This window comes from Melozone crissalis, unplaced genomic scaffold, assembly GCF_028551555.1.
Source record: "Melozone crissalis strain CALT ecotype California unplaced genomic scaffold, PUWL_Pcris_2 ptg000068l_1, whole genome shotgun sequence".
Classification (NCBI taxonomy): Eukaryota; Metazoa; Chordata; class Aves; order Passeriformes; family Passerellidae; genus Melozone; species Melozone crissalis.
This window is the reverse complement of record NW_026535846.1, coordinates 16,948,990-16,973,014: the sequence shown is the minus strand read 5'-3', so window position 1 is coordinate 16,973,014 and position 24,025 is coordinate 16,948,990. Positions and strand designations below refer to the sequence as shown.

At 57.5% G+C, this 24,025-nt stretch overlaps 1 protein-coding gene across 2 annotated transcripts in view; it reads right to left on the bottom strand.

Moving 5' to 3' along the window:
- Positions 1–18,784, bottom strand: part of STARD8 (StAR related lipid transfer domain containing 8) — a 41,437-nt gene extending 22,653 nt beyond the window's left edge. Inside the window, exons 1-2 of one of the 2 annotated variants that reach the window (XM_054289451.1) lie at positions 18,667–18,784; positions 16,460–16,493 (exon numbers count right to left, since the gene is read on the bottom strand). In XM_054289451.1, the coding sequence (XP_054145426.1) occupies positions 16,460–16,493; positions 18,667–18,711 (79 nt within the window). In that variant the 5' untranslated portion in view covers positions 18,712–18,784. Of the gene's footprint in view, positions 1–7,043; positions 7,126–16,459; positions 16,494–18,666 lie in introns of those variants that run through there. The other variant, XM_054289453.1, reaches the window with a different exon arrangement.
- Positions 18,785–24,025: the final 5,241 nt, after the last annotated feature.

The window sequence follows — 24,025 nt, the reverse complement described above, 5'->3', positions numbered from 1 at the left end:
GGACACCTTCCACCAGACCAGGTTACTCCAAACCTCATCCAGCCTGGCCTTGGATACTTCCAGGGATGAGGCAGCCACAGCTTCTCTGGGCAACCTGTGCTGCCTGGGCCTCAGTACTCTCACAGGAAAGAATTTCTTCCCAGTGCCTCAGCAGCACCTGAGGGTCACCTCTGAACCCTCTCTTTGCATTTAAACACTAAAAAAAATAATAAAAAAATTAAATTAAAAATGTGTGCTGCTTCTTTTATGCTGGGAAATGTCCTCACCACACCAACCAGCACCACCTCTTTTATTTACCCCCTCTTCCCTGCCTCCTGCCACGCACACACCATCCATCAGTGCCACCCCTGTGCCTGGCCCAGCACACAAGGACCCCAACTTGCAGGTGATGTTTGCAGCCAACCCAGCCAGCACCCTGCCAGCTCCCTGCCTTTAACCTGGGGCAGCCCCAGGTGCTTTCAGAGCACCAGTGCTCCCAGCCCAGCCCTGGGACCACCACTCGTGTGGCTGCTGGAGCAGAGCGACACCCCAGCGCTGTGGGGCCAGGAGCCAAGGCAAAACAATGGGAGCCATTTACAGGGCAGGAAGCTGCATCTGCTGCATGAAACGCTATCTTCAAACAAGACGTGTTTGGATAACTCCAGTTTCATAACTCGCCTCTTCCGATGTTAGGAAATCACGGTAATAAAAGGAAAACAAAATGGGGGAGAAGAAAATTGGCACGGGGAACATTGGGGGGCAGCTCGAGCCTGGGGGAGCCCAGCCTGGGGCATTGGGGTCTGGCTGCAGCCCCTGGCCCAGGATTTGATCAAATATCCTCAGGGAAAGAGTTAAATCTGCCCCACCCACCCCAGGGGCACAGGGAATGCTCATGATCTGCTGCATTTCCACCTTGGCTTCTTGGACTTTTCAGTGCCAATCAAAGCCATCCTGGGGGAGAGAAGACACCAAGCACAGGGTAACGGGGTTCAGCAGCTCTTATCTTCATCATCTTAAAGATAATGGAAGGGATGGCATGAAAGCAGCCTCAACGGTGCCAGCTCAGGCTCAGCACAGTGGCAGCAGCACTGCCAGGGCACAGGGGACCCTGCAGGACCCTGCTCTCACCCTGCTGTGACAGGAGGGACCTGCAGGACCCTGCTCTTGCCCTGCAGTGACAGCCAGCCCAGCCAGAGCCTCCCGCAGCTGCCACCTCCACAACTGGGGACAAGGAGCCAAAGCTGAGGTCACCCAGCTCGGCTGCAGACCCTCCCCAGCACCCACCTCCTCTCCCCACCCTCCCCAGGCCAAATATAAATTTGCTTACAGGAAATGCCTTAAAGAAAAGGCACCTCCCTGCGTCCCAAAGAATGCCCAGAAAATAAACTGTCTCTGGACAAGAAGGAAATGGCTTTTTTTTTTTTTTTAATCACATTGCAAAGCAGCTTTATTAACCCCTTCAGTCCCTGCTGCAAATGTTGCAAATGTTCCCTGTGTGCCTCAGGGAATCTCAAGGTGTCTGGAGTCTGCCTTGGTGGTGTGAGAAGAGCCTATCTGTGGCATCACCAGATCCTGAGAAAAATGGCACAAAACCCAAAATCCAAACATAAACTCTGCCTGGCAAGGAAAGCACGAGATCCCCAAAAGTGCTCATAGCTGGGGACCCACTCTTGACTTCACAAAAGCTCTGGCCCCATTCCCAGAGGCACTGGGCAGAACTCACCCAGCTGTTGGCATTGCTGGAGGTCCTGCACTGCACCAGGGGCTGCAGCTGTGCCCCCCTCCCCAGCCAGACCCTTTCCACAGGGGCCCTGAGTGGGCTGTGTGAGGGTCCCTCAGGGGCTGTGCTGGGATCTCCAGCAGATGGAAACGTGGCTCCTGAGCCTGCTGTGGAGGGCAGGGATGGGGTACCGGGGCCCCTGCAGCCCCCCCAGCCCCCTGCCAGCCCTGCAGCTGCTGCAGCCCAGCAGGGACACACGTGGGGGCTTAGGAAGCACAAACGCTGCCTTCACACTAGCCTCCTGACATAAGGCACAAGAAAGCAGAAAGAGAAGAAATGCAGGAAATGCAGGAGGTGGAGAAGCAGCTGCCTCCAGCAGTCAGTCAAGGACAGAGCAAAGCCAAGAGCAGAGAGCAGAGAGCTCGCTCTCCTGGGCCCTCCAGCACGGGACAGCACAATAAATAAAACAATAAATAAGCTCAGTGCCAGGATCTGGCAGTGTTCCCGTGCACTCACAGGTCACAGCCACAGAGAGGGTGATCCCATTCCCTCTGTACAGCAGAGGACACCAAAGCAAGGCCAAGGGCACAGCCAAAGCCCTCCCTGTGTCCCCAGCCCCCTGAATATCCCCTTAATGAGCAGGCACTTGGTGCTCTCAGCCCCAGAGTGGTTTCATCCAGCTCAGCTGCTGCTGCAGAACGCCTCCATGCCTGCTGGGGTTGGGAATTTCTCAGCAGAGCTGGAAGAGCTGTGGAGGTGTGAGGCCAGGCGTGGGGATGGGAAAGGGAAGCGTGGGGTCAGCTGCCACTTGGCTGGGAAACAAATGTGTGTCCAGAGAGCAGCCAGGGCGCGGGGCTCAGCAGGAGAGAGATCACCTGCCTGGAGAAGAGAGGCAATCTCTGCCTTGTACCTGATTTAGCACTTTGTGTATGTCCATTATTTTTATCTGTGCGAGAACATCCTACATCCTTGCTGCTCCCAAGCCAGCAGCACCACAGCTCCCAGGACTTCACAGCAGGAGAATTCACCCAGCCACAACCCATGTGTGCCCCCAGTGTGTCTGTCCCCAGGAGGATCATGCCAGTGGCTCTCTCCATGCAAAGCCAGCCTGGGATTTGCCCAGGAAGGTGTCTGGAGGCCGTGGAGCAACCCTCTGCCTGGAAAAGCAGAGCTGGAGCACCAGCCCTGGCTCAGACATCCCGCTCTTGCCCAATGACACTGATGAAAGGAGGTCAGGTGCCCTCTGCGTCACCGCTGTGGGCACTGTCCTGCAGCCTTGTGACACCCCTGCCCAGGGGCAGTTCCAGTTTCAGCAGGAGCAGCAGGGCCAGCAGCCAACCCTCTGAAACCCCACAGAGCAAACCCCACCTGCAGCCTCAGAGCCAGCCCAGCTCCAGCCCAGCCTTCAGCACTGCCAGCAGAGCCTCATCCTCTCCACTCCTTTTCCTTTTTTCTTCCTTTTCCCTTTAAATGTCAGCTTTCTTGTGCTCGCCCCCTGCACCTGCAGGGCAGGAGATCCCCCAGCTCACCCAGGCTGGGGCACACAGGACCCCTCAGGTTCAGTACAAGCCACCAGCTCCTGCTCTCACTTAAGCAATGGGACCAAGCCTTGGCTGCAGCACCCATGGAAATCCAGATGTTCATCCCAGGACCACGCCAGATGTTCCAGGGTTTATCCTGACCACCCCACCAGCCTTGTCTCCCCTGCAGACCCCCAGGCTTTGACACTGCAGCCCTGCTGGGATTCCATGTGCAGTGGGATAGGAAGTGGCTGAGCCCTGGGGAAGGTCTGAAGCTGTCCCAGCCCTGCCGTTAACGTTTGCTCTGCCTGGAACTGGCACGGGTGACCAGTGCCCCGTGCTGATAAGGGTTCTGCAAACAGCCAGGCCAGTGCCCACGTGGCACAGGGACCTGTCAATGATTAACCCAGCAGCTGCAGGCGACAGCAGCAGGCTGGGGACACGGCCACCCATGGGTGTCACAGCACCCAGAGGCAGGGGACACATAGGGACCCACTAAAAGCCACATCCTGTGGGATCAGGGTCACACTGCATCATCAGGGAGAGGGTGATGAGCCTGGAATGGGCAGCACAGCTCCACACCAACAATGCTCCTCCTGCAGGACATGCAGGTAACACACCCAATGAACAGAAGGCAAACAGATAACAAAAATCCAGAAGAGCACCAAAAAAGCATCCTCTTACTGGAAATGTAGGGACAGGCCCTGTCTCTTTAAATCCCCAGCAGCCTGGAAAGGTTCCCATGTTGCCGAGGTGCCTCTGCAAATGGCAGGAGCCAAAGGGCCAGAGCAGCTCAATCATTAACCTACCGAGACCCCCGGCCTCGCTGGAATGTGCCAGTCCCCTCCAGAGCTCTGCTCCAAGGTTCACAGCAGCTCCTCTGCCCTGGCCACCAGCCCTGGAGCCTCCAGCCACTTTCCAGCACAGCTTTCCTCCAGGGCTAACCCCCCAGACACCTCTGTCACATGTCCCAGCAGGGGTGGAACACCATGTGCAAAGAGGGAAGTTGAGAAATAAGAAATCCCAAGTTCTGGGGAGATGTTCCCATGCTAAGCAAACTTGTGACATGGTTTTGGGAGCTGTAACTCCCTGTGGCTCCTCTTGCCTTGGAGTACCATTGCTGCTGCAGCACGACCAGCATGGGATGGGAAGAGTGGCAGGGCAACAACATCTCAGCTTTTACAGCCCCCACGCCACTTTTAAAGCTTTTTACATGCACAAAAACAGCTCAGCTTTCATCCCTGGGCTCTGGTAATCCTTGTCACCAAATCCAATGGGCAGAAGGGATGGAGTAACATCTCTGCTATGGGGCTGGGGGGAGGAAAGGAGATCCCTGTGTTAAGGGATGCTCTGACCCCTGGTCCCACCACACCACAGGACCCCCAGTTCCCCACGCATCAGGGCCACAGTGACCACTCCAGAGGCATTCCCTTCCCACAGACCCTGCCTGAATTTGGGGATTAAACTCCCACAGACACCAAATGCAGAAGCCTTTCCAAAGCCACACTGAGGGCAAATCCCAAACCCCTGCAACAGGCAAACTGTCTCAGGCTTTACACGGGGTGATCACTTAAAGGAAGGAGACTTCATTCTTCTCTCTACTGGCAGTGATTTACCCTCAGCACTGCCTGCACCCTTCAGTGCCAGCCAACTTCCAGGCTTGGTCCTCCTGCCCAAAGTCACGCAGCAGCCTCAGCATGCCCTCGGGGAAAGGGCGACCTTTCGTTCTCCCACTCACTTCAATTGACTTTGAGAACCTTCAAATCTTTTTGAAATTAGTACAAAACCAAAGGGAAGTACTGACGTGCCCTTGGGCACAACCACATTTTGTTCTCTTACGAAACTGAAGCGCTGGCAGCCTGTCCTGAGCACACACTGGGGTTTGGGCACTGCAGGCGATGCAGACGAGGAATTCTCAACGGAAGCACGGCTGGATTTATGCTCTCAGTCTTTTATCAGAAAAATATTTCTTGGAGGAAGTGCGAGCACATGGCAGGAACGTGAGCTGCTCCTCAGAAGGAGCTTGGATACCTGCTCCGTGCTGGAACTTCATGTTTTGCCACACACAGAAAATACTGACAAGCTGTCAGGATAAGGGTGGGAGCTGATTTTTTCCCTGCAAGAATGGAGGGTGACTGATGGGATGTGAGCTGATCCGTGGCCCCTGCTCCTGTTGAGCAGCAAGGGGTGGCTGCACAGCACCTCCTCAACTGGGCTTTGGTGAGAGTGCAAACAGAAAAAGGCACAGCCATTGATAACAGTTCACGTATGCAAGTGGAAAAGAGCGTGGATTTCTGCCAAAAATTCACGATATGCACTCCAACACCCAGGGACTGTACAAAGGTCTTTAAGTATAAGAGGATCTGCTGCCCTCGGCACACAGAGCATTTCAGAACACAAACCACAAATCCAAACACACAAAGAGCCGGTGTTTGAGCTCGGCACATCAAAGAGCCCCTGAGGAAGCAGCCTCTCACCTTGGCAGCACGCTTCCCCAGAGCACTGCTGGGTCACAGTGTGACAAATGACACAGGCACAGCAAACCCACCCTTCCCTACCAGCTACAATGGGTAGGGAACCTGCTGCAAACGTGCCCAGGGCACTGAAAGCCAGGAGTCAGAGCCCAGCCTCCAAAGGAGCCAACCTGCCACAAATGTGCCCATGGCACTGAAAGCCAGGACGTAGAGCTCAGCCTCCAAAGGAGCCAACCTGCCACAAATGTGCCCAGGGCACTGAAAGCCAGAAGTCAGACCCAGCCTCCAAAGGAACCAACCTGCTGCAAACGTGCCCAGGGCACTGAAAGCCAGGACATAGAGCCCAGCCTCCAAAGGAACCAACCTGCTGCAAACGTGCCCAGGGCACTGAAAGCCAGGACATAGAGCCCAGCCTCCCCCACTGCAGGGAGAGGGGCTGATCTGGAGTCCCCTGACAGATGGCAAACCCGTGCTTTCCCAGTCACCAGGCTACCTGCACTAATCCCAGCTAGAGGAGGTGAGGAGGAGCCCTGGGGAAAGGCAGGTGGCCAAATCCCCATCCCTGCTGAGCCCTGCCAGCCGTGTGCAGGTCAGCACGGCTGAGCCGGATTGAACGTGCCGAACCCAAACCGGCCGATCCAAAGGCAGATTCTCACCCGGATTCTCGCCCCACACATGGCTGTGACACAGCCCAGAAGACAGAGGGGGATCCAGTTACTGCACGAGGCTGTCAGGAGCTGCATGCCAGCTCCAAGCTCCTCATTTTTCCCGCCTGCAGCACAGCCACCTCCTCCAGGCACTGAGTCCGGCCCAGCACGGACACCGGTACCAGAGCACACATCCCACCTGGGGCATCCCGGTGCTGCTGGAGCCACAGGTGAATTAAATGAATGAATCTCATTCGGGTTAGAAAACCCACTGTGACCACCGAGCCCAGCACTGCCAAGCCACCACTAACCCACGTCCCCAAGTGCCACAGCTACAGAGCCGTTAAACCTCTCCATGGACACTGACTCCACCACCACCTTGGGCAGCCTGTGCCAAGCTGGACAGTCCTTTCAGAGAAAAAATTGTTCCTAACATCCAACTAAACCTCCCCGGCACAACTTGAGGCCACTGTATCTCTCCGTCACCGCCTGTCGACTCACTCCACTACACACAGAGCTGGAAGTGATTTCAGGAAGGGATTCTGCCACGCTTGTGCAACAATCGGAGCACAGCCCAGAGACAGCAGATTGCCGGGTGCTTTCCCCCAAAATCCTCCTCCTCCTCCTCCTCCTCCTCTCCTCCTCTTCCTCCTCCCCCTCCTCCTCCTCTGCACTGACCCCCAGCCGCAGGTTCCCCATTTACCTGGTGGCTGTGCCCCGTCCGGCCGCGCTCTCGGGGGACCTGTCGAGGGATGGGGAGGACGGAGGGCTCTGGGGGAGATGGGGGGCGCAGGGGGGACCCGGTGACCGGGCCCGGCAGTGCCAGCCGGCGCTCCGGCTGTTGTCGGTGTGAGCGGCAGGTGCGGGGCTGTGCCACGGGACAGCCCGGGGCCGCCTCTCCATCCCCGGGATCCGCCTCCCCATCCCCGGGATCCGGCCCCCATCCCCTGCACCGCCCGCCCCGGGACCGCCCCGTGTCCGCAGCGCCGGCCCCGGGCTGGAGCGGCGGGGGCTCCTCGGTGCCGCATCGAGGAAAGGGGAAATGGAGATGGAACCTGGAACCTCCTGGGACCCCTCTGCCAGGGAGCCAGGCTGGGAGAGCTGGGGGTGTTCACCTGGAGGAGACTCCAGGGAGACCTTAGAGAACTTTCCACTGCTTAAGGGGCTCCAGGAGAGCTTGGGACAAGAGATAGAGGGACAGAACAAGGGGGAATGGCTTCTCACTGAAAAAGAGAAGGGTTAGGTGGGGTGAAATTCTTCCCTGTGAGGGTGAGGAGGCCCTGGCACAGGTTGCCCAGAGAAGCTGCGGCTGCTCCATCCCTGGAAGTGTCCAAGGCCAGGCTGGACAGGGCTTGGAGCAATGGGATAATGGAAAGTGTCCCTCCATGGTGGAAGAGGGAATTAAATGAACTTTAAGGTCCCTTCCCACCCAAACCATTCTGTGATTCTGTGCCACACGTGGACCCCACTGGAACCCCAAGCCCCATGCATGTCCCACAGTGCCCCAGGCCCCCGTGCCCCCCCAGCTCATCCATCCCTGTCCCTCCACCCCCAGACTGGCAGCAGCAACTGCAGGGCCTGGCCTGGCCCGTGGGGCTGCAGGATGGGGGACACCAACAGCTGCCACCTCCCCGCAGGCTGAACACACACAGGGATCCCTCAGGCTGTTCCCCCCACAAATGGGAGCCTCAGGACAATTTCTGGACACACCTGGCTGTCCCCAGCTCTCCCTGTGGTCAGACCCAGCAAATGGAACAGTTGGGGTGCAAGCTACCACGAGGCATTGAGAGGAGCAGTGGGGCTGCTCTGTAGTTACTACTGTCCCCCAAAATCCCCTAGCACTGCTCTGTAGTTATTACTCTCCCCAAAAATCCCCTTGCACTGCTCTGCAGTTGCCATTCCAACAGCACAGAGTAAGGAGGACCTTCTTCATGGCACACACACCTCACAACCTGGCTCTGGACCATACACTTCTGTCACACCAGAGGGGCACAGCCACAGGTGATTTGCAAGAGGGAAAAACAGTGCTTAAAATGGACTTGAAATCTTTGTGAGCGATGAGAGGTGAAAGGGCTGGAGGCCAGGAAGCACTAGCCCGAGCATGGAGGGAGAGCCAGAGGAAGCAGAGGGTGAGATGGAGGCAGGCAGTGACCTGGGGTGGGTGGGATGACCAGAAAAGCAGGAGAGAGACCAGGTACATTGCAGAGATGCCAGAAACCACCTTTTCTCTGGAAATCACTGCTTGGAGAGATGCCCAAGATCCCAACACGGGAGAATCAAGTTAAAAAACAGGATTTTTCCCCATTGTTTTCATCGTCTGAGAGGCACATCTCCTTCCTTCCTTCCCAAGCTCCTGACTCTCCTCCCACCAACCTCTGCCCCCCCTGCCCTGGCTGTCCCGCGGAGGGAAGGGACCCAGCACAGGCTGCTCAATGCGCCTCTTGTTGGCTGCAAACCCCTCCCGCAGCTTTGTTCGTGAGAGCCCCTGGCAGCTGGACCCGAGGGGCGGCCAGGGGGTGGCAGGGGGTGACAGAGGCAGCCAGTGCCCCCCGGGGCCAGCCCCAGCGCAGGGACAAGCTGTTGATCGGGGGGGATGACTGGGAGGTCATTTAGGCTGTGAGCACCCGCGGGCAGAGGAGGGGTCAGGGGGATGCGGGTGTCAGGACCCAGCCGAGCCTTGACCCCCACAAGTCACAACCCCACCACAGTCCGGCTCCTTGGCTTATGGGGAGGAGACAAAAAGGGACAGCAGAGGCTCTGGAAACACTTCGGGTGCTGGTTGACCCCCAAAGTCAGCACGCCGGGACAGGGATGGTTTTTCCACCCGGGTGCTCCCATCACGGTGATGGCCACTGGAAAAGCGCCGGGCTCGGAGGTTTCGGGCATTTTTCCGCTGGTTCCTTGCGTGGAGCAGGAACAAGGGAGGGTGTAGAGGCAGGAGCAGGAAATCTCGCGGAGACGCTGAGCTGGAAAGCGGCGGCGGGGGCAGAAGGGGCAGCGGGGCGGCCGCTCCCAGGCGGGGCCCGGGGGTCCCAAAGCGAGACCCCCCCACACCCTGCGGGACACGGATCCCTCTGCTGCCCCCGGATCGTGAAACCCCCGGAAGGGTCACAGCAAGGAAACGGCAGAAAGGAACAAAATACGGCTCCTAATCCACGGGAAAAACACATTTGTTCCAGCCGGGAACCCCCAGCAGAAGGGGAATCCAGGCACCCACCGGACACAGCCTGCTCCAGCACATCACAGCCTTTTCACTGCTGCTTTTTCCAACAACCCGAATAAATGGGGGGAGGAAGATTACAGTTTTCTTTCAGGCATATAAATACAAACAGAGCCCCATAGACGATGGGGTCTGGGGCACGTGTGTCACACCCAGCTGCCAGGGGACTCCTGCCCTGCTAATGCATTATCCATGGCTCTGTTTTTCCACTGCTCTAGATGGAGAATGGAGAAACTCGTGTTATTTTCTCATGAAGGGTGCCACCCCCTGGCAGAGCTGGCCCAGCCTGTACTGGCACCCTTGCCCACCTTTGGAGGCCCCTTTTTTCTCTGTCCAGCTGCCCTAGTGCAGAACACCTGTTGGATTTTCCCAATCCCCAGCCCTAAAAGCATCACCCAGGTGCTGCCACTGCAGCCCTTCCAACCACAGGGTACCCAGCAAATCCCACAAGGAGTCCCAGGCTCACAGGGCAACCCTAACACCACTGAAAACAGTGAATCTGCAGCACAGAGAGGCCATAAACCACCTTTGCCATCCACCTGGAGCTTCCAGGACCACAGGGATGTTCCAGCACTGGCCTCACACCAGCAGGAAGGGAGCAAACCAGCCAAGAGGAGGAGGATGGCTTCAATGTCCTTCATGAGAGGGAAATGAGGGGAAAGAGGTCGCCTGGCACACCCGAAATGGCAGCTGGAGCTGTGCTGCCAGCTGCATGAACACAGCAGGCAGGATCTCAGCAGTGCCGAATTCCCCAGCTTCCAAAGGAGGAGGGCGAGAGGGAGGAAAAGAGAAGCTCAGAGACACACACAACAGCATCATTCATGGAGCTGGGTTTGTGCAACAAGGCTCCTGTGTCTGCCTTGGAGCTCCGGGCAATTAAAACAGCAGCCACAGATCTGGGAGAAACAGCAGGAATTTATCCCAGGAATCCGGATTATGTGGCCACTGCTGGAGAAGAGCAGAAAGCCCCAGCTCCTGGAAGGCAAAACCCTGGCAAGTGATGAGCGACCAGCTCCATTATCCAACTGTTCCTGCCTCACCCACCCGAGTCAGAGCTTCCTCTCCTCACAGCAGGGGTGGGGGCATTGCTGCTGCTGCTGCCTCCAGACAGGCCCACCAAGGGGCACAGGGGGCTGCAGGGCTGCTCGGGGGACACATGGCAAGGCAAGTGTGCTGTGCTCCCAAAGATAAAGGCAGTGCTTTGCAAGCCTAAGAATGTGGTTTTCCATTCTGGTCCATCCTTGGAAACATGCACAGGGTTACCAGCATGTGTGAAAAGAGAGACGATGCTGAGCAATCCTGTGAAAATCTTCCTGGCAGGGCTGGCTCCTGGGAGCAACCACAGACCCTCCAGGAGACCCCAGAGAGGATCTGTGCTCCCTGCTCTCATGTGGATGATCTCAGAACAATCTCCTGTCCCCTACAAGAGATCCTGTCCCCCCTGATCCATGGGGCAAACAGCCCCTGGCTGCAACTTGCCACATGTGCCAGCTCTGAGCCAGGCAATGTCACTGGCACGGGGTCTGGCAGTGGGAGATCTTTAGAGAACTCCACTTCCCCCTTGCCTACAACAAATTAAGCTTATCTTCTCATCCCTGAGGAATAGCCCCCATCCACCCAGCGTGATTTGGGCCATTCCTGAAGAGATCATTTATCAGCAGAAAGAATGAGTCTCCAGGTGTGAGGTGGAATTGTTCACTAAGCATCACAGCCGATGGAGAAACCAGGCAGCAGCAGTTCCTCCTTCACAGATCCCAAAATAAATGGCTTTCAAGATCATTACCCACACCCTGTTATCACAGGCATCTTTACAATCCACATCAAACCAGTTTTAGCACCCGAGTTCCAAATGAACAAAAACTCCTTAAGCATTTTCACAGCCTGGACAAGATGACTGATACAAGCATCATTAAAACGTTATCAAATACAAAATAAAGCTCTTTCTTTGATGAAAAGTGGAAGTCCTTTTCACCTGACCGACTCTTGGGTGGATGATTTGCTTTACCAGTCGGCTCAGAACAGTTCCCGCCTGGCTTTGTGACCGGCATCACACAGACACGACAGACAGCCGGGCACGGCCCAGAACACCAGCAAAACCGGGTTTGGATGGAAAGCAGAGCCCGCGCCCCTCAGTCAGCCGCATCCCCTGTCTGTGCTCTGCCCTTTGCGCCCACCGCACTGACCCGCACGGAGCCCACCCTGCGGCAGCCGCGTCCCTCGCCCGCCGCGCACCGAACGCGCCGGCCCCGCTGCCAGCGCTGCCCACACCGAGCTGATCGCAGTCCCCCGCACCGGGCTGGCCCCGCACCGGGCTGATCGCAGCTCCCGCACCGGGCTGATCGCAGCCCCTGTCTGGCCCCGCAGCCCCGGCCCCGCACTCACCTGCCCGCCCGCGCCGTTTTCCCCCGCACGGAGCCGCGGCCGCGGCGCGGCGGAGCCGCAGCCCCAGGGAGCGCCCGGAGCCCCGGCGCGGAGCCGCGACCCCGGCCCCGTCTCGGCGACCCATCGCACTCCGACCCTGCTGCAGCTCCTCCCCCGTAGCGATGCGGGCACGGGACCGGGGCCGCTCCGGGGAACGCCCGCTCCCCTTCCGCCCGTTCCCCGCAGCCCCGGCGGAGCCCCCCCGGCCGCGCCTCCGGCCGAGGAAACCGCTCGCCCCGGGGGTCCCGCAGCATCCCCGGGACCTGGGATCCCGCTCAGCCCCGTCCCCCTGGCTCGGGCATCACCAGGGCCCGAGGTGAAGGCCATGCTGAGCCACGTGTTCCACCTGCACCCCCCAAAACTGAGTCACCCCCGCTCCGCTGCCGCCTCCGCTCCCGGGGGCGGGTGGAAGTTTCAAAGCCCTGCGGACGCGCCGGGCAGGGCTCAGGGGTTCTTCATTAAGAAGGGAAGGAATTAACGTGATCAGACTGGCCTGCCAACACCTCACACTGCTTTTTCCCCATCTGACCTCTCGGGCTTTGAAAACAAACTCCAGTGAGCATCACACAGCCCCAGGAGGTTCCCACAGCCCCATGCCTGGTCCCTGTGCACCAGCTTTGCCCAGAAGGAATGAGGGGCTGCTTCAGGCACAAGGATAACCTTGCTGTGCATGTTAAGGCAGTTTGCATGTCCAAGTTCTGACCAAAGAAAAACCACTACCCAGCCAAACCTTTCCACCAGTTTTCAGTGTATTTTCTCATGGTAATTTCAGGGAAATGACCGCACTCAGAACTTCCCTCTCGCTCCTTTCAGTCTCATGCAAACCACCCGAGGATGCAGATAGAAATGTACTTTCCTGCCTGCAGTTACTTTCCGTTCAGTCTCAGTCGCTCCTTGCTGCCATGGGAAAAATTTGGCGACACTCCGGGCACGAGGTGGCTAAAGGAGCCTTTTCCCAGCGCGTTCCCTGCACTTCCCACGTGCTCTGAAGCTCACCAACACAGAAAAACCTCCTCTCTAACCCAGGCTCTTCCTTTCTGGCCTTCAAAGAAAATCCCCCAACCTGTGAGCGGATCCTGCTGTCCAGAGGGGGGAATCTGTATTTTGTTAGCTACAGGAAATGGGAAAACTTCCAGCCCTGGAATTAAAGCCCAGAAGGAAGGAGCTGGGCTGGGGGAGGGGTCTCTGTCACTGCAGCAGTCATCAGGGGGTCAGAGCTACACAAATTTTACAGGCAGAGGGACACAAGAATGAAAACTGGTGATTCACCAGTCAAGCCTGAACCCAGGAGGGCAGGGAAGAGGAAGAGGAAGGAGCAGCACAGAATCCCCTCATCACATGTCCCACGAAACACACAAATAATCACATTCGGTTCAGCTTTTCTGCTTCCCAGCGCTCTGACCCACGCCCAGCCCCATGACTGCCCTTTTCCACCATGTAAGAGCAGCAGTTTCTCAAGGAGTTCCAGAACGGGTCCCTGCTGCCACATCCAGCATCCCACTCACTCCATGGGTCCCCTCTGATGCCACAGCCAGAGCATGGCCCCAGTGCCAACAGCAGCAGCCCCTGCACACCCACAGACCCCAGGGCCGGCCAGCCCCAGCCCCTCTCCCTTCCAACACATTCAGACTGACAAAACCAGATCCCAGTCTCTGCTTCTGCCCCCAAACCAAGGGAACCACAGCCATGGGCTCAGGTCAGGTGAGGAACGGGAGCCTCGTGCTCAGGCCACAAACCCACCAAGCCAGTGCAGGAGATTTTTGTGTAAGGAGAGAAGAACAGCTCAGCTGTGACAACACATCAACAACAGCTAAATTTAGCAGGTTATTTTCGGTGATCCAGATGCTGAGTAAATACAACCTTATTATTTCATGCAGGGGCAAAAGTTCAGCCGAGTCCCTTGTGCTGCTTTTCCCTGTTAGTTCAGCACACCCAGCCACAGGAGCCCACCCTGAAATACTGCAATGTCACCACTGTGACACCACTGTCTGGCTGTGCTGGCAGGAGCCACCAGCTCTGTCCCTGTCCTTGAGCAGCAAGAGGAGCCACTGCTCCATGACATGGGCAGAGCACCTCCCAGTCCCTTCTGGAGGGGCCTGCTGCTGCTGTTGGTAGGAATTTATTCTGAGGATGCAGTTTTCAGGTGCATGGCCAGGCTGTGAGCCTTTCCTTTCTTCAAGCTTTTCCTTTCTGCTCAGTCCAGAACAATACATGGGAAGTGAATGCTGGAGAGGAAACAGAGGGTTAGGAAATCCATGGAAACCTGACCCAGCTGGGATTGTTCCAGCGGTTCAGTCTGGGGCTGTGCAGGGGCTCTGTGTCCCATGCAGCCAAGGGGGCTCAGGGTGGGCCAGGGAGGGCTTTGATGTGGGGCAGGGCAGCAGGAGGGAGAGCAGGGACACAGCAGTCCCCATGTGCTCCACAGCTGGAACATCACCTCCAAGAAGGCAGATGAAATCCAAGTTGTTTTCCACCATCACTGCAGGAGCTGCCATGGCATACCCAGGTGTTTTAATGACCTCATCCAGCCAGTGTTCAGGGAAGGGGCTGTGGCAGCACAACCACAGCTCCAAACAGGGGGCAGGGAGTGGGTCTGTCCATGCCTGGAAAGCAGCTCAGGGAGTCTGCCAGGTGTGCTGGGAGAGCAGCAGTGCTGAAGGGGAAAAGTCAGAGGCAAGCTCTGGGAATTGATGGAAGAGACACTTTGCCAAGAGCTGCTGGGATAAAGCAGAACCATCTCCACCCTGCCTCATGCTACTGTGTTGGGAGTGAAGTCCTCGTGCCACCCATCCAAAGTGACTGAAAATCATCATAAGGGAAGGGAATGGTGTCCCCAAGCCCATGGCCTGAATGCTCCCTTTGTCTGAGCATCTTCTGGGGACAATGGGTGAAGAGGACAGCAGGACCTGCCATGGCCCCTTCCCAGAGGAGCACAACCCCCCTGCAGGCTGGCTCATGGCAAAAGGAGAACTCCAGCCTGCCCCAGGCACTGTGCTGCTGCAGTCACAGTGACACCAGGAGCTGCTATGGCTCCATCATCACATCAAGTCTCACAGGTGACAAATCCCACAGTGAGAAACTCTGCAGCTGCTCAGGACACGAGGCTCCTGCTCAGGACACGAGGCTCCTGCTCCTCCTGCCCCCAGAGCCCATGGCCACCCAGCATCCCTCCAGCAGCCAGAGCTGGGACAGGGACATGTGACAGGCAGGTGTCAGCTGGGGTCATGTGATTGTCACTGAGCCTTCATCAGGAGAGACCTGGATTCTACAGGCAGTTTAAACCAAGGGGGGGAAAAAACCTAAAAACATTTTTTGCCTCAAAATCCCAGTCACAGTGTGATCCATAGGAGCCTTCCCTGCCCCTTCCCTTCCACAGGGCTCTTTAACTCTTGACTTTTATGTTCCTAATCTCTCCCGTGCAAGGGCAGAGACCACCCAAGATACCTCTGGGGCTCTCTCACAAAGCACCTTTTGTTACCCAGCTCTCCTGTGCTCTGGGCTCTCACCAGCCAGACTCAGAGCTCACTTCATCCCTATGTGCATGAAAACAAGAGGCCCTCAGTGCACCACCCTTTGGGCAGGGAACTGCCTGGAGATCCCCAGGCACATGCCATGGGCTCCCTGCATGGGATGGGAGCAGGGATGTTCCCTCTCCATGGTGCCAGGGCTCCAGCCTGCAGTGTGGGCAGCCCCACTGCCCCCACCTCTGACACCAGAGCAGCCATTCACAGGGAATGTCCTGAGCCCTGTGCCCAAAGCAGCAGAGCCACCACTTCCAGGGCCACAAGAGCCATGGGACACCCTGTGTAGGATGGGACAGGTTGGACACTGGGGGTGTCACTGCACAAAGACCCCCAAGGCACCAACAGTGGGATGAGGAAAGGCTCCTCTGCCCCCCTGCCACAGCCCCATCCCCATCCCTGCTTCCTGGTCCTGCTGGCACACACACCTTCCTCCCCCTCCTCCTCCTCCTCTTGCTCCCAGAGACCCCCTCCAGCCTCCCCACCCCCCACAAACCCCTCATGGCAGGGCAGCCCCACCCCCAGCCCGTGCCCCCACCTTGGCAGGGGTCTGATCAGGGCAGCAGCAGCTGTGCACAACCCCCAGGATCAGCCTGAGCTGCACTGCCAGTCCCTCCTGCCCCACAGTCATGGCTGAGACACCCCAGGCACACAAAGCTGGGGTCTCTGAGCCAGGGGTGCCCTTCCTGCCCATGGCATTGCAGTGCCAAGGCTCTGGAGCTCTCCATGGCATTATCTGCTGAGCACAAAGCTGCTCACAACAAAGACAAGAGGACCTGAAAAGGAACCAAGGTCCCTTTGCAAATATATTCTCTTGAAATAACAGTTTTGGGGGGAAATCACACTGCTGGCAGAAGAACCCAGCAAGAGAACATTCCTCTTCCCATGATCCCTGCTCACCTGCCCTTGTTAAACAGCAAGGGCACTCCTGCCCCAAAGATTATTGCTGCAGCTTACCTGCATCTTTTTTATCTTCTAACAAGGAGAATTTCTGTGAAAAGAAAGAAAGAAAACAAACAAAAATAATTTTTAAAAATCATTTTAATTCTCACATTTGTGGAATGCTGCCCCTCACATCTGGGCTTGGTCCCTGCTCCAGCCTCCCCTTTGCCCAGAAGTGACCTGAGACCAGCAGTGCTGGCCCGGAGCTGGAACAAGCAATGAGGCTTGGGGCCTGGCAAAGGCTTCTCCCAAGGGCATCACCCCACAGGTTGTAAAACACCACTGCCACTCCCAAGGACCCTGAGCACTGGGCAAAGATGCTGTGCCCAGATGGCACCCACCAGCCCTGCTCCTGAGGGAAGCCATGAGAAATGGGATTCAGAGCAGCAGGGCAGCACTGGGGACACAGCAGCACTTTGCAGAGGTGGAGGAGCAGCAGAAGGGGTCCCTAGGTGAGCCCAGAGCCCCGGAGGGTCTCCAGTCCCTGTCTGGGTGCAGACTGAGCCCCTCCAGCGCTGCTGCCCCGCGGGATCACCGCAGGAACGCGCCAAGGGACGAGCCCGGCTTTCCCACGGAGCCGGGACCCCTCTTCCTGCCGGGGCAGCAGGGCTGAGCTGGCCCAGGGAAGCCAGGCTTAACCATGTCCCTGCTGCTGTGCTTCCCCAGCCCTGCCTGCCCCAGGGGTGCCATCACCAGGGCTGGACCTCACAGCGTGCCCCTGTCCACAGGGGAGGTCACCCAGCTCCTCTGGATCCTTTGTCATTGCCCAAGCTGTTCCCACACCATCCTTTTCCCGTGAAACCTTCCAACAGCCACAGATCCTCAGATTTCTCATTTAGCCTGGAAAGCTTTAATCCCACAGACAGAGCCCAGCACATTTCTCCCTGTTCAAGAAATTCCTCAGCAAGGAAGGTGAGAATTCCTCGCCTGCTGGTGGTGAGCAGCTGAGCAGCGCTGGCATGGGGACGAGAGGGGTCCAGGCTGAGGCAGAAGGCTCAGCCCTACAGGAGCCCACTGAAGGCAACCAGGAGGGTGGTGCCCTGGCCAGCTGGGCCACCAGACCCTACATTGGGCCAAAGACACAGGCTGAAGGCAGGGGACTGCTGCATGCTTGGGACTGAAACCCGTGGGCACCAGAGTCTGTGCAGGCCAGGCTGGAGCCATCCCAAGCTGCAGCTGTGCCAGTGGCCATGCAGGACCCAGTGTCACTCTCCATGCCACCACCAGTACGATGGCAATGCCAACGGGCAGCACGCAGGGACAAACAGGGTTAATGAGGACAGCTAAGCTCTCCAGAGACAGCGGGGACGAGACAGCAGGGACAAGACAGCCACTAATATTACCAATGAATTTCACAAATGTCATTTTTAGACTCAACTATTTTAAGCATTGCACACTGAAAGCCCGGGGGGACAGCATGCATTCCACATCCATTTCACCACAGCAGATCCACTCACCCAGCACAGCCTGGTGTACAGCACTGTCTGAAAAGGGATTTTAACACTTTTCCCATATGAAACTCCCAAAATTCACACTAACTATAACTCCACAATCTCCCTAGCTCAACTCCCACCACACTACTCAGGCTGGGACACAATAAACCAACAGTGATCAGGAGGAGGCAGGGAGAGTTGTTTGTTATTAATGTGACAGATGAAGAATTAAACCCTAAAGAAAAACCTCAGATGTCACGCCATGAGAACTGCTGCTGCAGGAAATGAAAAGCTGGGAGCCCTTGGCCTTGCTGCTCCTTTGTCATCCTGCTCAGAGCTGCCCTGACCCTCCAGGCTGGCCACGGTCCCACAGCCACGGCACGGGTGACCTGAGCCTCTGGGCTGGGAAGGATGTCCCAGCCTGACCACACCATACAGGCAGGCACGGCAGGACCCTCCTGGCATGGGCTGGCCACCTTGGGGGGCTGAGGGTGGGCACACACACACAAAAACACAGACAGACAGACACACAGAGACAGACAGACACACACAGCCCCCTGCCCACCCAGGGCTGTCGCTGCCGGGGGACGGTGACCCAGGACAGGGCAGGGGGAGAGCTCAGGGCACAGGCACCAGCGCACCCACACATGGCCCAGCCAAAATTAAACCCTCTCACATGCACGACACGCCCGGAGCAGCCGCCGACACCGCCGGGGACGCGTCCCCAGCGCCCCTTGCCGAGGCTTCGCAAAGCGCAGCGTGTCAGGGACCGACACAGCGCTCCCCTACCTTGACTCTTTTGAAGCAAGCCCAGAAGAAGTCCAGCAATGGCATGATGTGCCGGGGGGCCCGGCAGACCCCCCTAGAGCGCGGGGAGAGCCCCCCGCGGCACCCCCATGGCAGCGCGGCGGCGGCGGAGCCGGCGGAGCCCGGTGCGGGCGGCGCGGAGGGAGGAGCGGCCGGCGGCGGAGGCGGGCCAGCATTCAAACCCTGCACCGTTATTCAGTTGGTTGGGAACGGGCTTGGACGCGATTGAAATTCCCTGAAGATTGCGAGTTTTAAACAGCTCCAGGCTTTCCTTCCTGCCTGGAACGCACCCGAGCTGCTCCCATTCGCAGGCAGTGGGAAGGGGCGAGGGGTGACCGGCACTCCAGAGCAGGAGAAGGGGGGTTTGGGCTGTCAAAGGCACATGTAGGACGTTAGAAACCCAAACCCTGGACGGTTCAGATTGTCACTCGGGTCCTGCCCGAGCTGGCTGGCAGCTCCTGGCGCTCTCCTCTGCAGGCACAAGGTGTCCCCAGCCGTGGTGCCATCCCTGCGTGCTCAGGTGCTGCTGAGCCACGGGCACAGCAGAGCAGCGTCACCCAGGGCTAGCCTGCTGGGGGCAAACAACACAGGGGAACCCCCCCAGCCAAGATATATATCTGAGCCCTTCACTCCAGCTATTCACAGCTCCTTATCTGCCTTCTGCAAACATCATTTGTTCACAAGCGCCACAATAAAAGGTCAAGTCACAAACATTTGTGTCAGCCCCTAACTCGCAGCCCCTTGGGCCAGGATTCTTCCTGCAGGCACACAAGAACACCCCACAAACTGCTGATTTGTGTCAGCAGTTCAGAAGAGGCAAGAACAAGCAGATCCACAGTGATGTATGGGCTCGGCCCTGCTCCCAAGGACCCTTGGTGGCTGTCACCCACCCTGGACTGGCATCAGGCTCGCTCCTGCCCGCTGCCCATCTCGGGCTGGTGTCAGCTCCACTCTGACAGGACCTGCAGGAGGCACAAGAACCAGAGCACAATGGTTCTGCTCAGGATGTGATACGTCTGTACCCAACCCCCAGCAGCTGGTGCCTGTGACAGCTGCGTCCAGTGCCACGTGTCAGGGCAGGCCAGGACCGGGTGTGGGGCCCCAAAGCCTGAGGATAAGGGAGACAAAGGCAAGCACAAACAGCAGGAAGGCCACGGCATAACCATGTCAGGTGTACCTGCCTGGGGAGGATGGAATGAGGCACTGCCAGCATCCAGCAGACCTGAGCAACACCAGGGCCCTGGAGTGGCAGCAGTGCCCTGGTGGCACTGGCACAGCCCTGCCATGGCCCCAGCAGCCATGGAGCTCACAGGAGCAGCAGCAGTCCCGGCGCCGGCTCCAGCTGCCTCCTTCCATCTCCCCCTCACTCATTCCTCAGCGGGCTCTGGCACCGCTCCCAGCCTTGGCACCAGCTGCAGCTCCTCACCCTGTCCCCTGCATTGCTGGTGTAACTGGGCCACTAATGTCCCCAGCAGGGCTGGGGACACCAAGGCAGCACAAGCTTTGTACACCAATCTCTTTTCTCCTCCCTCAAACCCCCAGGGCTGGGCAGACAGTGCCACCTCTGTGGCACATGTCCCACCAAGGTCACCTCTCCTAGCAGGGATCTAAATTCCCATGGAATTTAAAGCCCAATGCTGCTGCCCACCCTCAGTAACTCACCCACTACTGCCTCAAGAGCTGCAGTTTTACCCCAAGGACTTGCAAATAGTCCCCTGCAGGGATGAAGGCAGCTGGGGCACTGCTCACTGCCAGCCATCCCCATTCAGCTCACTGGGCACTGCTGCCCTGGGGCTGAGGCTGCCAGGGCACCACCACCGTGGCCAGGACACGGAGGGGCACTGCCAACACACGGTCCTGTGAAAGGCTCAGCCATTGTCATTACAGGGAGTCCAAGGAGTGTCTTCAATGATTCCACAGGCTCTGGGACATCTGGGTGAGGCTGAAGACAGCTGTCACAGGAGGGACTGTCCCTTCAGAGAGGCAGGCACTGCCAGGCTTGGTGGCACTGGGCTCCTGTTCCCATCAGGGACTCACCCTTCAGCACCCTGCATTGTTCTGGAGCAGGACATGTCCTGCTGCTTCAGCCACAACCCTGCCAGGGCCCAGAGAATTGCCCCTGCTGGCTCCTGCAGCATCGGGTCCTTCTCCCACTTCCTCCAGAAGCTAAAAAAGCCGAGCTAGCACAAATAGAAGCAGGCTGTCTCCTTCCCAGGCCTGGGAGACAAACCACAGCGGTTTCTGCATACTTGCGTAGCTTCTTCCTACCCGGTCATCCCAAAAGCATTCCAGTAATGCTACATCTTGGATCCTTCCTCAGCGTGCCAGGACACTGTCCTCGGCAGGAATAGCCCCTGGGGACTGGATCCATGGGGAGGTGGCAGGAGCTGTGCACACCAAATGGGTATTTCTGCTGAGTGGACAGGGGACTGACCCTACTGCTGCATTTGGCTCGTCCCAAAATTCCTGATGTACCCACTCTGCAGACGAGCTTACAGGACAAGCAAATGCAATATCCATTCATTCTATAAATAAATATGTGTGTGTGCGTGTGTGTGTGTCACTATCCTCCTCAGACCCACATGAGAACCCATTTTAAACCTGAGTTAATTTTAAGAAGCTGATTCTAAGGAGAATGTCACCCTGTAGACATTCACTAAGAGCTGCCCACAGTGCCCAGGACACCAGGATGTCACCAACCAGCCCCAGCATGGCCACACACATCCCTCCTTCTCTGAAAGTCACGGGACAGGGCCAGAATTTCAGAGGGCAGGTACAGCCTCTTCCCACAGCAGATCATTCCCTGGAAGGAGGATCCCGTGTCCAGGGCTATTTCTGAGTGCCGCTGAGCTGTTTCTGTGGCGGCTGTCACCCGGATCAGTGCCAGCCAGGCCGGGTCCCCGCAGCCGCAGAGGCCGCGCTGGCACCGCGGAGTGAGCGGGGCCTCCCCCGGGCCGGCCCAGCTCCGAGCCCGCGGCACACGGGGATTTTCGGGGATTTTCCACTTTTCGCCGGGCACAGGCATTTCCCGAGGCTGGGAAGGGCGCAGCTCCCGCCGAGCTGGCGTTTCCCCATCAGCACAGCGGGAACAGGGACCCTTTTCTTCTCCCGAGGCCGGACACGGGGCGGGTGCTGGCGGTGCTGGGGCTGTGACACCATGAGGGCGGTGAGACAGGGACGGGGGAGGGAGAACACGGGGAAGCTGCAGCAGTGGGGAGGCACAGAGGGCAAGGTCAGGGCTGAACCCCTCTGTGTGCCCCCGAGCAAGGGCTGTGCCCAGAAAGTACCAGCACACAGAACTCCATGGCACCCCAGGGCTGGGGCTGCACTGTGGGGCCAGCCCTGCTCAGAGCTCCGTGCCCAGCTCCAGCCCAAGGGGACAAATGTCTCTGATGCCACCAAAGAGGCACCACCACGGGCGGAGCACAAGAAGGCAGCTGAGAGATGGCCAAGGGCAGCAGAAGACAATGCCAAGGTCCCACAGGCCACCTGTGAGCCCCCTGCCCACTTGCCATCATTGCTTCTCCATTAAAAAGCTCCTCATTTAAAATAATCCCGATGTGCTCCGGTCTCCAGTGGCTCAGGGGTGGGATGTGCTGGGCACGGACACCCTGGGAGGGCTCAGGACACACAAGGATTGCCACACAAATCACAGGCTGCATCACCGGAGCTCCAGCCCTGAGGGAAGGCTTCTCTCTGGGACGGGCAATTAGGCAATTACTTAATCCCCACGTGCAGCTCCTGTGGCAGAAGGAAGCGCTCGGGTGAGCAGGGCAGCACCCTGGAGAGCCTCCCGGGCCAAAGGCATCGATCCCCCATCCCACAGGGATGGAGCAGCCAGCCAGGCCCATGGCATCCCCTCAGAATGCCCCTTCCAAGGGCTGGGGCAGCACCGGGGGATGTCCCCTCTGCCAGCACTGGTGTCCTGCTGAAGCATCACCTTCCAAAGCCAGTGACATTTCTGTTTAGCCCAGATGTGCACTGGACTCCCAGGAAGCCTCCTGCACTCCCTGTCCCCTGAGGGGTCCTGGCACAGACAGCTCTGTGCATTTCCCCACACAGGATGCTCCAGTTTGCAAACACCAGTGAGAGAATTCACAAACACCGACTGATTTAGCACACACACAAAACCAAACAAACTTTGCAGCTGACTAATCCTCACAGACTGGCAGAACCTCCCAGTTTCACTGAAAAAAAAAAAAACCCGTCCATGATAGCTTTGGGGAATTTCTGCTGCACCAGCTGGGGGGTGCTCCCACCCCAATTCCCAGAGCCAACAGGGGCCTGAGGCTGTGCTCAGCATGGGGCTATTTAAACACACTTAAAAGAGTATAACTGAAATGGTGACATATTTGAGATACTGTAGACAAGATACACAAATTACAAATAGACACAAGTGATATAGAAGGAAACAGATTTTTTGAGAGCTATATTGCCATTCAATTTTAACTCAATTTGTATTCAAGCACCCAAGAGTTACTGTCTGGGGGTGGTTACAGAGACTCCCATGCAGGACAGAACTCCAGCAAAAACCTGCTGCTACTGCTCTCTAGTTCCCTTCAAAATGCCTTTGTGAAAGCAAGAAATATAAATCAGGCTGCATTTTGAAGTACAAAAGGGCACATAAGCAGAATGCTCACCAGGCAGTTTTTCCTACCCCTGGGAATAGCACTGAGCTGCTGGAGCCTGGCTGGGACATTAATCCTGGGACATTAATCCTCTGCCCTCAAGGCAGGCACCAGAGCAGCCCAAGGAATTGCAGCAGCTCTTATTATTAGCTGGAGCAGGGAGGCTCCCATGGTGGCACGGGGAGGGCTGGCAGCACATGTGTGCACTCACACTCACACTCACACTCACCCTCAGCACTGGTACCTGCCACTCACAGCACACTCAGCAGTTAGAAAACAACCACAGTTGACAGGGACACCCCTCCTCTGGCTGGCACCATGAAATGCCATTTAATAAACTGCATCCGAGCTCCTTGGGTATTTTTGCACATAGTTCTGGTGACAGCTGCTGTCTGGGGAGGATCCCAGCCCTAATTCTGGCCAAGGGTTGGGATTAACTCCCAGGACAGAGGAATCTTGTCAGGTGCAGTGCTGGCTCCCTCAAGGGCAGGTGTCTGCAAGCTGAATCTGTGGCATGAATTCACACCAGCCTCCCTTCCCTTGTGCAGGGTTGGGCCATTTGTGTTCCAATTTTCCCACACCCAAATCCAGAGGTAAACCCTGTCCAGTGCAGCTTCTTGGGCAGAGCTGGGGACATGGCATCAGGACTGGGACACAGGATGGGGGACTCCACAGCTCCTGGGTGCCAACAATCAAAATCAAATCCCCTGATC